The 13459-nt window shown below is 53.9% G+C and overlaps 4 protein-coding genes across 4 annotated transcripts; 2 read left to right on the top strand and 2 right to left on the bottom strand.

Moving 5' to 3' along the window:
- The first annotated feature begins 2137 nt into the window (after positions 1-2137).
- On the top strand, positions 2138-3284 carry ASPACDRAFT_1852060 (oligoribonuclease). Its single transcript, XM_020197229.1, has 2 exons — positions 2138-2209; positions 2304-3284. Exons 1-2 carry the CDS (start codon positions 2162-2164, stop codon positions 2817-2819), a joined length of 564 nt encoding a protein of 187 aa, XP_020061447.1. The 5' UTR covers positions 2138-2161; the 3' UTR covers positions 2820-3284.
- Positions 3285-3488: 204 nt separating this feature from the next.
- Positions 3489-5517, top strand: pgmA (phosphoglucomutase PGM2). Its single transcript, XM_020204262.1, has 3 exons — positions 3489-3656; positions 3719-4020; positions 4091-5517. Exons 1-3 carry the CDS (start codon positions 3604-3606, stop codon positions 5401-5403), a joined length of 1668 nt encoding a protein of 555 aa, XP_020061446.1. The 5' UTR covers positions 3489-3603; the 3' UTR covers positions 5404-5517.
- Positions 5518-5589: 72 nt separating this feature from the next.
- On the bottom strand, positions 5590-7452 carry ASPACDRAFT_110300 (Gfo/Idh/MocA family protein). Its single transcript, XM_020195465.1, has one exon. It carries the CDS (start codon positions 7320-7322, stop codon positions 5628-5630), a length of 1695 nt encoding a protein of 564 aa, XP_020061445.1. The 5' UTR covers positions 7323-7452; the 3' UTR covers positions 5590-5627.
- Positions 7453-7908: 456 nt separating this feature from the next.
- Positions 7909-9459, bottom strand: ASPACDRAFT_38676 (uncharacterized protein; the record flags this gene model as incomplete). The annotated part of the gene is made up of 1 exon (XM_020200484.1): positions 7909-9459. The coding sequence occupies one exon, from the start codon at positions 9457-9459 to the stop codon at positions 7909-7911; it is 1551 nt and encodes a 516-aa protein (XP_020061444.1).
- Positions 9460-13459: the final 4000 nt, after the last annotated feature.

Here is a 13459-nt window from a genome sequence, read left to right as displayed (position 1 = left end):
AGGCGATGGACTGGTGTGTGGGCTTATATCGATCGAAGTACCCCAAAACAGCAAAAGGAAGTCCAATAAGATGACGTCGAAGTGCATGAAAAAGGTCAGCTGAGTCTTATGTAGCAGGAACGTACATATGACAGGGAGACCTTGATAGCCACAAACAACTGATGTCAGGGAAAAGCACGGTGTGTCTGGTGAAAGTCAGCTTGGAGCCCCAACTAATCGGCCCGCAACAACAAGCCATCTCATGCAGAAGATGACAAGCATGGACATATTTTTAATCGCATATTTCAGGTAACGGCCGTGGGAGGTTTACCAGGCCAGCTGTCATTCTGACTGTGTTGGTCTGCTATGCCAGACCGAGCGACTTGATTGTCGCGTCCTTGGGCCTCGGTAGTTCAGGCGATAGCTTTTGCACCCAATAAATAAACTGCAGGCTCTGCGGCGAGATCAGAAGTCCGGCTATTTTCGACTCAACTCTCAATTTGAACTGCTCTGGACAGTCACAGATGCAGCTTCTCAGACCCTGGCAATAGAGGCAAGCCGTCCGCAATGCTTAGCTCGTAACCGAGTAACAAACCGGCGTGCAGCCAGGGCTGCAATATGTCAACCAGCAATCTGAGTCCAGTCCATACAGAAACCTTTACCTAGGCTGGATATACACGGCATTTCTCTTCTCGAGGCGGTGCTATTGGCGGTTCCACTGGAAGCAGGCAGCGCTAGGTTGGCTGAATTGTTGGCAGTCCTTTGACTTGTATCTGCTGACTCGGACTGCGACTCAGAGATCTTGGTTGTAATGTCCATCCAGGATAGAGCTTCATAGCTATGCTCCTTTATCTCTTCCTGGAGCAGGCTACCACTCAGTACATACACAGTACCTTGATATCCGACTTGTAAGGGGGCGCGTTCTTTTTTGGAGTTCAGAAACTCGTCTCGCTGTGTTGGTGGTATCTGCGGATCAAGTACTCAGGATCACTGGCAGTAGCAGGGACCTTCACGGTCAAAAGATGTGTAGAAGTGATGGGCAGAGACGCGGCAATGTCCTTCTGTATCGCGAAGGATGCGACATGCACCGTGTCGAGGGCCTACCGTGTCGAAGGTTTTCCGTGTACCTGAATCGCCCGGTTGCAACGGGGTAGTGCTACATCTTAAGGTATACCAGGCTCGCTGTTGCATATCAAGTCAAGTTGCCGGTTGCTGTGCTGAGTGAGGACAGCGCGAGTCACTTCGGAATACGAACCATCGTATCAGGAGCAAAGCAGGAATCTTTTGCACACACTGACCCGGAAACACTGAAATGCCAGGAACTTCCTTGAGGGCAATGGAGGAAGTAAGTGTAAAGTCGGAGCGTGGCGACGAGGTAATTGCACCAGGCATGAGTGCCGATATTGTACGGCGGTGGTATGAGCAGTACGAAGGCTTCTACAATGAGAAGGCTGCCTGAGGAATGGGTTGACTTACGGCCGGGGACGCATCTTCAGGAAAAGGTCTCTTTTCGATAGGTGCAAACAGCCATTGCGAAGAGGACCTTACAGATATAATCGACAACCAATGACAAGAGATGTCACTTAGTCTCGATTTGCGAATTCACCCTTGAGAAGTGGCGAGACAATCCCTTCTGGCGCCCATACTTCATTTGACAATGATTCAGATATCCCGCTCGATTCTTCACGGGAGGGGGCACAATCATACAATAGTCAAATGCGGAAGAGGCGGGTCACACAGCACACACGATACTGGGGATTCTGTTGACAAACAACGCCTCCACTGGAACTCGTGGATTGTTGTGCTGCTTCCCTAAGCGTGCACTGATTGTAAGCATTCGGCACAGGAAATGATTATTTGCTTCATTACGCGTCAATTGAGGCCAGACTTTGTAGTAAGACGTGTCTATGTTTCCTCTATACAGTGAGTTAGCCACGGAGAAAGAATGTATGCTGGGACATTTGGAGAAGTCGATCGCGGCAAGTCGGCCGACCTCGCCGCCTTCCGCCGCCGGAAATAATGATTTGAGGCAGCTCCGGCGGCCCACTTGCTGCTGTTGCTGCTGCTGCTGTCTGCCATGACCTTTCTACGAACACTTCATTCAATTTCACTACACACTCGGAGGCAGTTCTACCAAAAGCCTCTATTCCCTGTCCAAGTTCTTCGAGCCCGAAACCATACAATGCCCTTGACACGCTCCACCGATCCCCTGGTGTGGATCGACTGCGAGGTTCGGGAACCTTCTTTGCAGCCTGTCCTGCGTTGTCTTGAAGCCACGAGCCTCATCCGCTGACGCACCCTGTCTTCTTGACGGACGATTCTAGATGACCGGCCTGGACCCGGAAACCGATCAAATCCTCCAGATCTGCTGCTACATCACCGATGCCGACCTGAAGCTCCTCGAGCCGCAGGGGTTCGAAACCGTCATCCATCAGTCGCCCGCGATGCTGGCGTCCATGAACGAGTGGTGTATCGAAACCCACGGTCGCACTGGGTTGACGGCCGCGGTGCAGGCTTCCACCGTCAGTGCGGAGTCGGCAGCGGCGGCGTTGCTGGAGTACATTCAACGGTATGTGCCGCAGCCGCGGACGGGGTTGTTGGCGGGCAACAGCGTGCATGCGGACAAGGCGTTTCTGGCCAAGGGACCGTACCAGAGCGTGTTGGAGTGGTTACATTATCGGATTGTAGACGTGAGCGCACTGAAGGAGATGGCGCGGCGGTGGGGATCGGATGAGTTATTAGCGGCCGTGCCTGCGAAGAAGGAGGTGCATCTGGCGCGGGAGGACATTCTGGAAAGCATCGCAGAGATGCGCTTCTATCGGGAACGGCTGTTTAGATAGCCTCTGGGAGCTTTAGTAGCTCTACTACTAGTACTAGACAAGCTACTAGTAAAAGGGGGAGGTCTGTGGGTTTTGGACCGGCGGGGAATGAGCTGAGCTGGCAACAAGAATAGCTTCTATTTAGGGAAGCTTTTTTTTAGGGGGTCAAGAATCATAATTTGTACGGGCGTTTGTACGGAGGAGGGGTAGAGAATGAGGGGAAGGGAAATTGTTAGAGACAATTGCATGGGAAGATGCATTATGATGAGATGATGAGAACTGATGACCGCCACATTATGACACTGCTAACTGTCACCACCACCAACAAATAAACAAACGAACAACAGACGAACAACAAACGAAACCAATCCCACCTCATGCACCACCACCCATACCACCCATGAACGAACGCAATTGCAATCGGGAATTGAAGTGGGGTTTTCTAGTAGAGACTTTGTCTTGCATCGGAGCGGGACCAGAACCAGACCCAATCCCAATCAATCCCAATCCCAATCAATCCCAATCCCAATCCCAATCCCAATCCCGCCGCCCGCTGCTGCTCCTCGCCCTGATCCTGCTTTCTCCTGCTTTCTCCTCTCTCTTGCTACAACTTATTAACTCCCTCTGTTCCCCTCCTCTTCCTTCTCTTCCTTTTCCTCCTCTTCTCAATTTATTCCATTCCTCTTTTCTTTATTTTCTCTCCATCATTTGGATCGTCAGTGAGCTGTATATATCTCACAGCTTGTGCCTGACCTTTTCTAAATAATATACCCCTCTGTTTTGATTACCCCTCCTCCACGTCATCATGTCTGTCCAGACCGTCTCCATCACCCCATTCTCCGACCAGAAGCCTGGAACGTACGTGATACCTTCTGCTGCCCTCTCACCGTTCCGAAAACAGTGGAACTAATAATCTACAGCTCTGGTCTTCGTAAGAAGGTCAAGGTCTTCCAGCAGCCCCACTACTCCGAGTCCTTCATCGCCAGCATCATCCTCTCTATCCCCGAGGGTGCCGAGGGAGCTTTCCTCGTCATTGGTGGTGATGGTCGTTACTACAACACTGAGGTCATCCAGAAAATCGCTAAGATCAGTGCTGCCTATGGTGTCAAGAAGCTGCTGGTCGGCCAGAACGGCATCCTCAGTACCCCGGCTGCTAGCAACCTCATCCGCAAGCGTCAAGCTACCGGTGGTATCCTCCTGACTGCCAGTCACAATCCTGGTGGTGAGTTACAAACCCATTCCTGAGAACAAAAACAACCTGCATCAAGTGACTGACGATGTTGACCGTGTAGGTCCCGAGAACGACTTCGGTATCAAGTACAACTTGACCAACGGAGCTCCCGCCCCCGAGTCTGTCACCAACAAGATCTACGAGACCTCCAAGACCCTCAAATCCTACAACTACGTTGACATTCCCGATGTGGACATCTCCTCCATCGGAACCAAGACCTACGGTGAGCTCGAGGTCGAGGTCGTCCACTCCACCTCCGATTACGTCACCATGCTGAAGGAGATCTTCGACTTCGACCTCATCCGCAACTTCCTCCAGACCCACAAGGACTTCAAGGTTCTGTTTGATGGTATGCACGGTGTCACCGGACCCTACGGTGTGGACATCTTTGTCCGCGAGCTGGGTCTGCCCGAGAGCAGCGCCATGAACTTCGAGCCCAAGACCGACTTCGGTGGTGGCCACCCCGACCCCAACCTGGTCTACGCTCACGAGCTGGTGGAGCGGGTCGACAAGGAGGGCATCCACTTCGGCGCCGCCAGTGACGGTGACGGTGACCGCAACATGATCTACGGTGCCAACACCTTCGTCTCCCCCGGTGACAGTCTGGCCATCATCGCCCACCACGCCAAGCTGATCCCCTACTTCAAGAACCAAGGCGTGTACGGCCTGGCCCGCTCCATGCCCACCTCCGGTGCCGTCGACCTCGTGGCCAAGGCCCAGGGTCTCCAGAGCTACGAGGTGCCCACCGGCTGGAAGTTCTTCTGCAACCTGTTCGACAACAAGAAGATCTCCATCTGTGGTGAGGAGAGTTTCGGTACGGGCAGCAACCACATCCGCGAGAAGGACGGTCTGTGGGCCATTGTGGCGTGGTTGAACGTCATCGCCGGCGTCGCCCAGCAGAAGCCCAACGAGACCCCCAGCATCGCCTCCATCCAGAACGAGTTCTGGCAGACTTACGGCCGCACCTTCTTCACCCGCTACGACTACGAGAACGTCGACAGCGACGGTGCCAACCAGGTCATTGCCACTCTGGCCAAGTACGTCGACAACAAGGACTCATTCGTTGGCTCGACCGTCTCCGGCCGCAAGGTCGCTGACGCCGGCAACTTCTCCTACACCGATCTCGACGGCAGCGTTTCCAAGAACCAGGGTCTCTACGTCAAGTTCGACGATGGCAGCCGCTTCGTCGTCCGTCTGTCCGGCACCGGTAGCAGCGGTGCTACCATCCGTCTGTACATTGAGAAGCACGAGAACGATGCCAGCAAGTTCGCCCAGAAGACGGACGAGTACCTCAAGGACAACGTCGCCCTGGCCCTGGACCTTCTCAAGTTCAAGGAGTTCATCGGCCGCGAGGAGCCCGATGTCCGCACTTAAAAACATCTGCACATATCTACTATCTAAATTACTTAGTCTATACGAGCCTACGGAATCAAGCACGTTGTTTAATATAGCGATAGCAAAATAATAAATCAGCGCAGTAGCATTTTCTCGTGATCATCATAAGCAATCATTAATTATGTTGGAACTAATAAGAAGCCATAAATCATAGCTCGGCTCTTACCCCCCCCCCCTTAACCATCAGCAGCACCGAATAAAGATCACCGAGACCCCTGCAACTTCCCCTCCCACCACTCCGCCCACCTCACCACCTTCTCCTCCCGCCTCGCCTCCTCCGCCGCAAACACCACCGCATGACTCCGCACCGCCTCCTCCAACGTACACCCGACAAACCGGCTCTGGGCCTTCTCGGCCGCCCACCCACCATTCACCACCGCGTCCACGGCCGCCACGAACCCGCGCGCCAGCCCGTAGTCCCCGCCACCGTGCGCCTTCTCCTCCTCCGGCGGCTGCTTCGGCACGTCGATGACGGTCGTGGCCCCCGTCGCGAACCGGAAGAACTCGATCCGCCGCCCGTCATACGCCAGCTCGCCCTCGGTGCCGTAGACCCGGCCGCGCCGCTCGCACTGCCTCTCCGTCGGGGCGATCATATGAAACACGGCGGTTTTGGCGGTCGCCGTCGCCGTCTGCTGCTGATCAAATTGATCATCCCATTTGATGGTGACGATCTGGTCATCGCAGACATTGTTGTCGGCCTCGTAGACGCAGTGGCCGTAGGATGGGGGCCCGCCTGGTTCGTTCCGGGAGAGGGGGCGGGAGGCGCGGAGACGGGCAAGGAGGTGCGCGGAGGCTGCTGCTCTTGCTTCAGCGTTTATGTTTGTGGGATTGGGGTTGGGATCGGAATCGGGGGAGGCTTCCGAAAGAGCAAGGTACGGCGCGACGACGTCCTCGATGTCCGGACACACGATGTTGACGGGCCAGTCGAAGTCGCCGCGGGCCACGTGCCGCTCGTCGTAGATCTTCACGGCGCTGTATTTGCAGTCGCGTTCGGCGGGGCAGGACAGGCAGTTGGTTGCGGCGCCGGCGGCCGGGGGTTTGCGGTGCGGTTGGAATTGGGTGAGTGAGCCTGTGGAGGTGATGGTGCGGGGGTGGTGCGGTTGCGGTTGCGGTTGCGGTGTCGTTGTATGTGCTTTTGTTTCTGTGGGTGCAGAGAGGAGCCACATGATGAAATCGATGTCGTGGCAGGATTTGGTCAGCAGCGAGCCGTCGCCCGCGGGCGTCTCGCGCCGCCAGTTGCCGCGGACGTAGCTGTGGGCGAAATGCCACCAGCCGACGGGCTCGCAGTGTTCCAGGGAGACGATGTCGCCGATGACGCGGTCGGTGAGGAGCAGTCGCCGGAGGAGGATGTTGTGCGGGCTGTAGCGCAGGACGTGGCCAATGGAGAAGATGGTGGTGGCGGTGTGGGGTTGCAGGGCGCGGTAGACGCTGAGGCAGTCGGTCAGGGAGAGGGCGAGCGGCTTCTCGCACAGGATGTGCAGGCGCAGAGGCGCAATGGCGTGAATGATCTCCGCGTGCGTCTCGTCGAGGGTGCAGATGAAGACTCCGTCGACCCCTGCGGCTGCCGCGGCTCCAATAGATGAGGGTTGACGGATGGGATTCGAGGCCAGCTCGCGACGACGGACCTCCCAGGCGAGCCAGTCGCGCCAGTCAGCAAATTCCTGCCCCTCTTGGGGGTGATTGTTGGTGCCCCAGATGTAGTTGCGACCGAATTGGCGACGTTTGAAGGGATGGGGTTCGGCGACAGCATGGATGATCCCCGCGGTGGAGCTGGTCACCGCCCGCCCATACGCATTTCCCCGCGATCCCGCACCGATGACGAGGAACCGGAGCGGGCGGGGAGAGGGATTGGCAGCAGGAAGAGTGGAGGATAAGAGAGGGAGGGCAGGCTCTTTCATTTTGGCTCCGATGGATGGTACGTATGTATGAGTAGGGGAGAGGAGGGGGTCCAGGGAAGGGAAGTCTATGACTTCTTTATAGTATGAGTAGGACAAATGCTGAGAAACCCCGACTGCTGGTTGGTCCACGATATCTTATGTCATCTGCCAGCAGAGCAACGATCGACAGCCATTGACAGGTAACTCTAGAAAACTAGTAGAACTACCTTATAGATCAGTCAATACCGACAGGTTGTCCATTAATTAGAAATTAACAGGCAAATGTACATTGAGCCCCCTTCAACTAAACAGAATAAGAAAAAAAATGAATTGGGGTATCCATATAAAGAAAAAAAAGAAAACAGGCTAGCAAGTAGTGCAGAATCAAGACGTGTCTCAAAAGACCCAGCATTCCTCCGTCGCGGTCTCCGAACTGGCCAAACAACATCCCCCTTCTTTCCTTGCCGGCCAGTCATCACCGAGCGTCCAACGCTCACCCAAGAACCCATGTACAACTTCTCCAGATTTATGTACAGAAACTCAAAAGCATATATGCACCGGGTGGAAGACGACAAAAGGCCGTCCACCATTTCCAGGCGAGCGTGGTTTAGATACTTTCCGTGAATCGGCTGCCTCGACTGCCATCGAAACTAGGATGACTTCGACCTAACGCATCTGGCCGTTTGGGCATGGTCGGCGAAAGAGAACCAGACACCTGCACATGCACGGACGGAATCATACGCGGCGCTGAAGGTTCGCTGTTCAGACCACCACTGGACCCCGTCACAGTCCGAGCAGGAGATGGACGGAATTTGACCACCGGCAGAGGCTCATCCGCTTCTCGAGTATAGCTCGTGTCTAGGGGCATGCCATACGGTGTAGTCAACGGGGGCTGCGAGGGAGGCGACCGCGGGATCACCGGAGATCCTGGAGCGGCATAGGTAGAGCTGGGCTCAGATGCCGTGGGTGAGGTCTGCTCGACGCCGCCACCATACCCATCCCCGCCCGAATGCAGCACTGAGGGGATTTTCCGGCCCGAAATCTTCTGAAAGCCACGTTCGCTACTATCGGAGCACACCGAGTCCGTCGTACGAGTGGTCATGTGCGATTGGCGCCACCGCTGCATGAACGCCGGAGCAAAGTACGAGGCGGTAAATAACGGGTCATTGCTGGATCGGCGCGAAGTCATTTCTGCCGAGCGGGTAATGGATCCTTCGGTAGTGGCTGTACCAGCCATGTCCGCTGCAGGAAGAGCATCACGTGTCTGAGGAAGAATGGCCCTCTTGCGTCGGCGCAGCAGAAGCCAAAGCAAGACAACAAACACCATGGCACCCGCTACTCCCCCAACTACACCGCCAGCTATCTTGCCTTTCGCTTGAGTGCTGAGACCGCCAGCAGCGGCGGCTGCGGTGGTTGCCGATGGTGATGGCCCGGTGGCAGTGGCGTCTGCTCCTCCCACTGCGCCATTCGTGGCCGTCCCCCAGGCTCCAGCGTAGGAGGACGTACCAGACCAAGAAAGGGATGTCGTGGCCGTACCAAATGAAACGTGAGAAGTCGTTGTGCCGGTTTGATAGCCGTCAACATAGGACACACTTGAACTTGACGTGGTAGCTGTGCTGGAAGTCTGGGTCGAAGTTGCGCTTGAGTCGGTGCCCGTGCTTGTCGGTCGAATCGGGGTGGAGGATGCCGGAAGATGGGTCGAGGTAGCGCCAAAGAGAGGAGTTGATGTTTTGGACGGATTCAGACTGGACGCAGGAACGGAGGTGGACGGCTCAGTGGCCGTGGTCACTGTAGGAGTATCTGCGGTGGGAGAAGAATACGCTGGAGACGCGGTCGATTGCCCGTCGGCGGATCCGGTTGCCGAAGTTGGTGCCGTGACCGAACCTGACTCCGCCGACAAGCCAGATGTCGTTGCTTGAGTGGACTCGTCAGATGTGGCGGAGGGGGTTTCTGTTGTGCTCAGCCCCGTTGTCTGTGAGCCAATATCCACCACGTTGGACACTGTCGCAACAACTGTCGTCTTATCGTCTGAAGATGTATTTGATTCCTGGCGTTTCAAATGTTGTGATTGCCCGCTGTTTTGTGACTGCTGAGTCTGACCCTCCTGACCGATCGCAAGCTCGTCCCCCATCCCGGACACCACATTTTCCTGCAACATCGTGGTCGGCAAATCTTTGGCGTCTGGCTCCCGGCCTGCAACTCCCATCCCACCTTCGTCTGACTGGTATCGTTTCCTCATCGATCTGTTAAATCGCGTATGCCCAGTTCCATGATGGGCCATTCTGCCTAAGCCCCTATTGCGCGCCGACCCGCCGATATCTCACCTCAATGATATACTGCGCAGTGAACCTCAAATACAGCCGTGCTGAAATCCTCTACCACAACTGCCCACTCTGCCCACTATATCGACTGAAACGAGAAAGTAAGGATATGAAATAAGGTTGTCTGCCTGCGAGACACGCGACTGCTCAGTGAAAAGGAGTGTGATGGCGAAGGCCGTTCGAAAGTCGGTTGTTTTGGAAGTCGAAAGAGCGTGGAGAAGGAAAACAAGTGACGAAATTCAGTCGATGAATAATGAAAGACACCAGAAAAGCGACTGCGATATCGAATGCTAAGAGAGCGACTGTCGAAAAACGATGTGAAATGCTGCTGGTAAAAGTTCCGGACAGCGATGATTTGTGAATAGCAATGAGTGGACGTCAGCCGGGACAAGCAGCCGACAAAAACCGGTGGAATAGGACAAGATGAAGAGAAGAGAACCCGAAAGGCATAGACGCAGACCTAGTGCGACAGGCTGACCCTGATGTCAGTATGTCTGACCAAAGCAGCTCCATTGAATGCCGAGATAATTGAAGGGGAGAGAGAGATTCAGCAGATGGGTTGAATGGCCTACCTGCAAACAAGAAGAAAAGAAACAGCGGAAAGTCACAATCGTGTGGTGGATGCAATGTTGTTCCGAGGTTGACCTGATTGTTGAGTGGCTTATTGATTGCGCTTTCCAGTCAGATCCATACTGGCCGAGCAGCAGAGCAATGCTTGCGGGAGGAGTTTTGAGATTGACCGCGGGGCGGCTCTGACGAGGGTCGAAGAAGAAGATGATGATGATGAAGAACACCGAAGCTGAATGGTACTAAATTGCTTTGAGGCTCCCACCGGGCAGAGAGGATCCACGCTAAACCCAAGGTTCCGGACCTAGTCTGCCACCACGGATTCTCGTCGGATATTCGCTTGTTCGCCCCGGGTTCGAGTTCGTGTCGGTCTCAGTTCGTCGGCGGATATGGCGGACACGATACTTCCTTTGGCCTACAATAGAATCGCACTGGCCGCTTTCGTTGTTGGCACTGCTCACTGCGCCGGCTTACTGTACTGCACGAGTTGGGATAGCCCAGCCAGTCCCGGCTGCGGTGGTTGCGTTGACGGACAAGAAAAGGACAAATGAATGGATTCAACGCCTCAGATCGAGAGGCAAGTTAAGATCAGGATTAGATAGGTTAATACGGTGGCTGCTAAGAAGAGAGATCAGATGAAAAAAAAAGATTAAAAAAGAAACAAAAATAGGAGGTAGTCGAGCTTTGAGAGAATTGATAGGAGAGGGGAGGGAGGAGGGGGTGGAGGGTAAGAGGGAAGAGGAGAAGGAAGAAAGAGGAGGGGAAGAAGAATAGTAGGCAAAGCTGTATGAGGCGAGGAAAGAGAGGAGAGAGTCAGGAACCAGGACGGCAGAACAAGACCAGAACAAGACCAGAACAAGACAGAGAAAGCGACAACAGAGACAGAGAGTCAGAGTCTCGACATGACCTCCGCAGGACCCATGGAACTCACCCGCGTGGGCAGGCAAGCCCAAGTCAGGTCTCACTCACTCACTTCACTCATTTCACTTCCCTCACTCGCATTTCGATCAGGCCAGGCCTAAGAATAGGTCTTAGACCTGCAGCGGCGTCGACTTTAGTCGGAGTGGGTGCCGTACCGAAACCAAGCCAGTACGACTATGGGGCAATGAGACCACTAATTTGCTATCTTGCCAATCACCAGCCTGCATGGAGACTCGCAGATTGGACAATTACGTGGGAACGAGGGAAAGGTAATCTGCCAGAAGGCGCAAATATTTTTGCCTGAGTCGATGATTCCAGTCCAGTCGGAGAAGAGATCCAGGTTAGGAGAGCAATAATGTAATGTACGGCGTATGGTGAATCAAGATCCATGATCCGCCCCCCCCCCAATGATCCGCATGCAGACAAGGTTGTAGCCGCAGCCTGCCCATCATCTTTTGCCACTTTTGGGACTTTATTGTTTTTCTTCTCTTTCTCTGCTTGAGGTTCTTTCGAAGTGTTTCTCAATGGGTGTCGATGAACATGATTGCTTTTTTCTGGTAGCTTGCATCTGTTGTTATGATGTACGTAAGATTGAGAGAGAGGGTTGACTCCCGAGTTCCGGTATGTCCTGCCGTGCCGGCAACGCAACTTCAATGCTTGACCAAAAAGGGGATGCCAAGGCTGAGGTTAATAAAACACCGGGCGCTAAGTTTCATTAGACCGTTAGGAAATGAAATGAAATGATAATGGGAGAGAACTTCCATCCATCAAATTGCACGGCCGACCACCATCGCCCGTCACACTGATGATGCCATCCCATTCTACTCACGACGCCAGAGACCCTCTCTTGCTGCCAGAGTTACCCAATCGTGCATGCCGATTCCCGTCTATTGCGGGTGCCGCACATACACTAGCCAAATTCGAGCAGGGAGAGTACGTACTAGGAAAGAGATGGGTCGGGATACAGCAGGGCAACCATCGTCAACCGGGTTGATAAGAAGAAGCTAAGCACGCAGAATTTTCTCTTCGTTCTTTCGGTGGAAGAAAGGACTCTGGATGCTTTGACTTCTCCCAGGTTATATGCATGTATGCGCATGACAATGGGGCTGTTTTCGCATTCATCTGAGCTTTCCCGAGCCATTCGGAGGAGCACCTTCAATGCCATCCGTCCTACGTAAGGGGAGCCCCTTCCCACCCCAAATGTCACCACCAACGCGGCAAGGTACTCGGAGGGGAAGAGTAAGTAGTATGCCAGCTTAGCCAAACGGTCCGGTCTGCTAAGCAGCAAGCCGAATAACTCCAAGGACTCGGTCGGGCCTTATGCAATGCACCTCGAAATTTCCAGGCCGGAGCCAGACTCGCCCACGCGATACGAACTCCGAATAAGCATCATTTTGCAACATATTGTCCTACCCACGACAATTCAAGCCTGAGCAAGCCTGAGCGTAGTGATTTCTCTTAGCTCGTTCCCACAGATTGAGTAATCTTCTAAACAAGACTAACCACTGTAGCTAGTGCAAATTATAATCCCGTCTCGTTGGTCTCGTCCCCCCCCCCCCCCCCTTCCCCCAGGTGTCTAAGATCTCCTGTCCCCCCCGTGCCCTGGTTATCAGCAAACTCCATCCTACCTGCATAGCAGATAGCACGATTCGCGTGCCGTCGATGTAGATGAGATCCTTCGAAAGAGGAGAATGTTTCAGATGACATGTTTCACTCCGGGCGGGAGAGTAACTAAAAAGGACTCGGGCGAGCATTGATCGATTGGTGCTTAGAGAATCTACGTGAGGTTGACATCGTTTCAGCAAGGCTGATAGGATACACATACAACCGACCGATGCAGGTACCGAGCTTAAGATATTCCTGTCTTGCAGGGTGCGTACAAGCACATAAAGAATCTCGAGAAAGTCTCAAGTAGCTGGTCTTGCTTTCCGCCATCATGGACGTAAACAAGCAGTGGCAACCGATCGAAGGGTAAGAAATATCCTCCAATCAGAATCCATAAGATGCATACTTCAATGACAGGAAAACTTGTATACCTACTTAGTAAGTCGACGCCCATTCAGGTCTCCTATTGAGCCTTCAACTTAGATGCTATAATATCATCCCCTACAGTCTTCATTCTTAGATGATCCAGTCCGATAGGCAAGAAAAACAAGCAACTCATTCATATTCAAACATTCCAATCTGGCGATTTCACCCCCCCATTGTGGGACCCCAGATCGACACTAACTTACCCAGTCAGTTCTAGCCTCAGCAGCCCCTGTTTGAGCATACCCGTTCACTTACTAGCCGACATCCATATGTCGAGCTTGGAAGCACCCATTGGTGAGTGACCCGAAGGTTGATGGT

Source organism: Aspergillus aculeatus, assembly GCF_001890905.1.
Source record: "Aspergillus aculeatus ATCC 16872 unplaced genomic scaffold ASPACscaffold_1, whole genome shotgun sequence".
Classification (NCBI taxonomy): domain Eukaryota; kingdom Fungi; phylum Ascomycota; class Eurotiomycetes; order Eurotiales; family Aspergillaceae; genus Aspergillus; species Aspergillus aculeatus.
The sequence above is the reverse complement of the archived record's forward strand: the minus strand, read 5'-3'. Positions and strand labels throughout refer to the sequence as shown.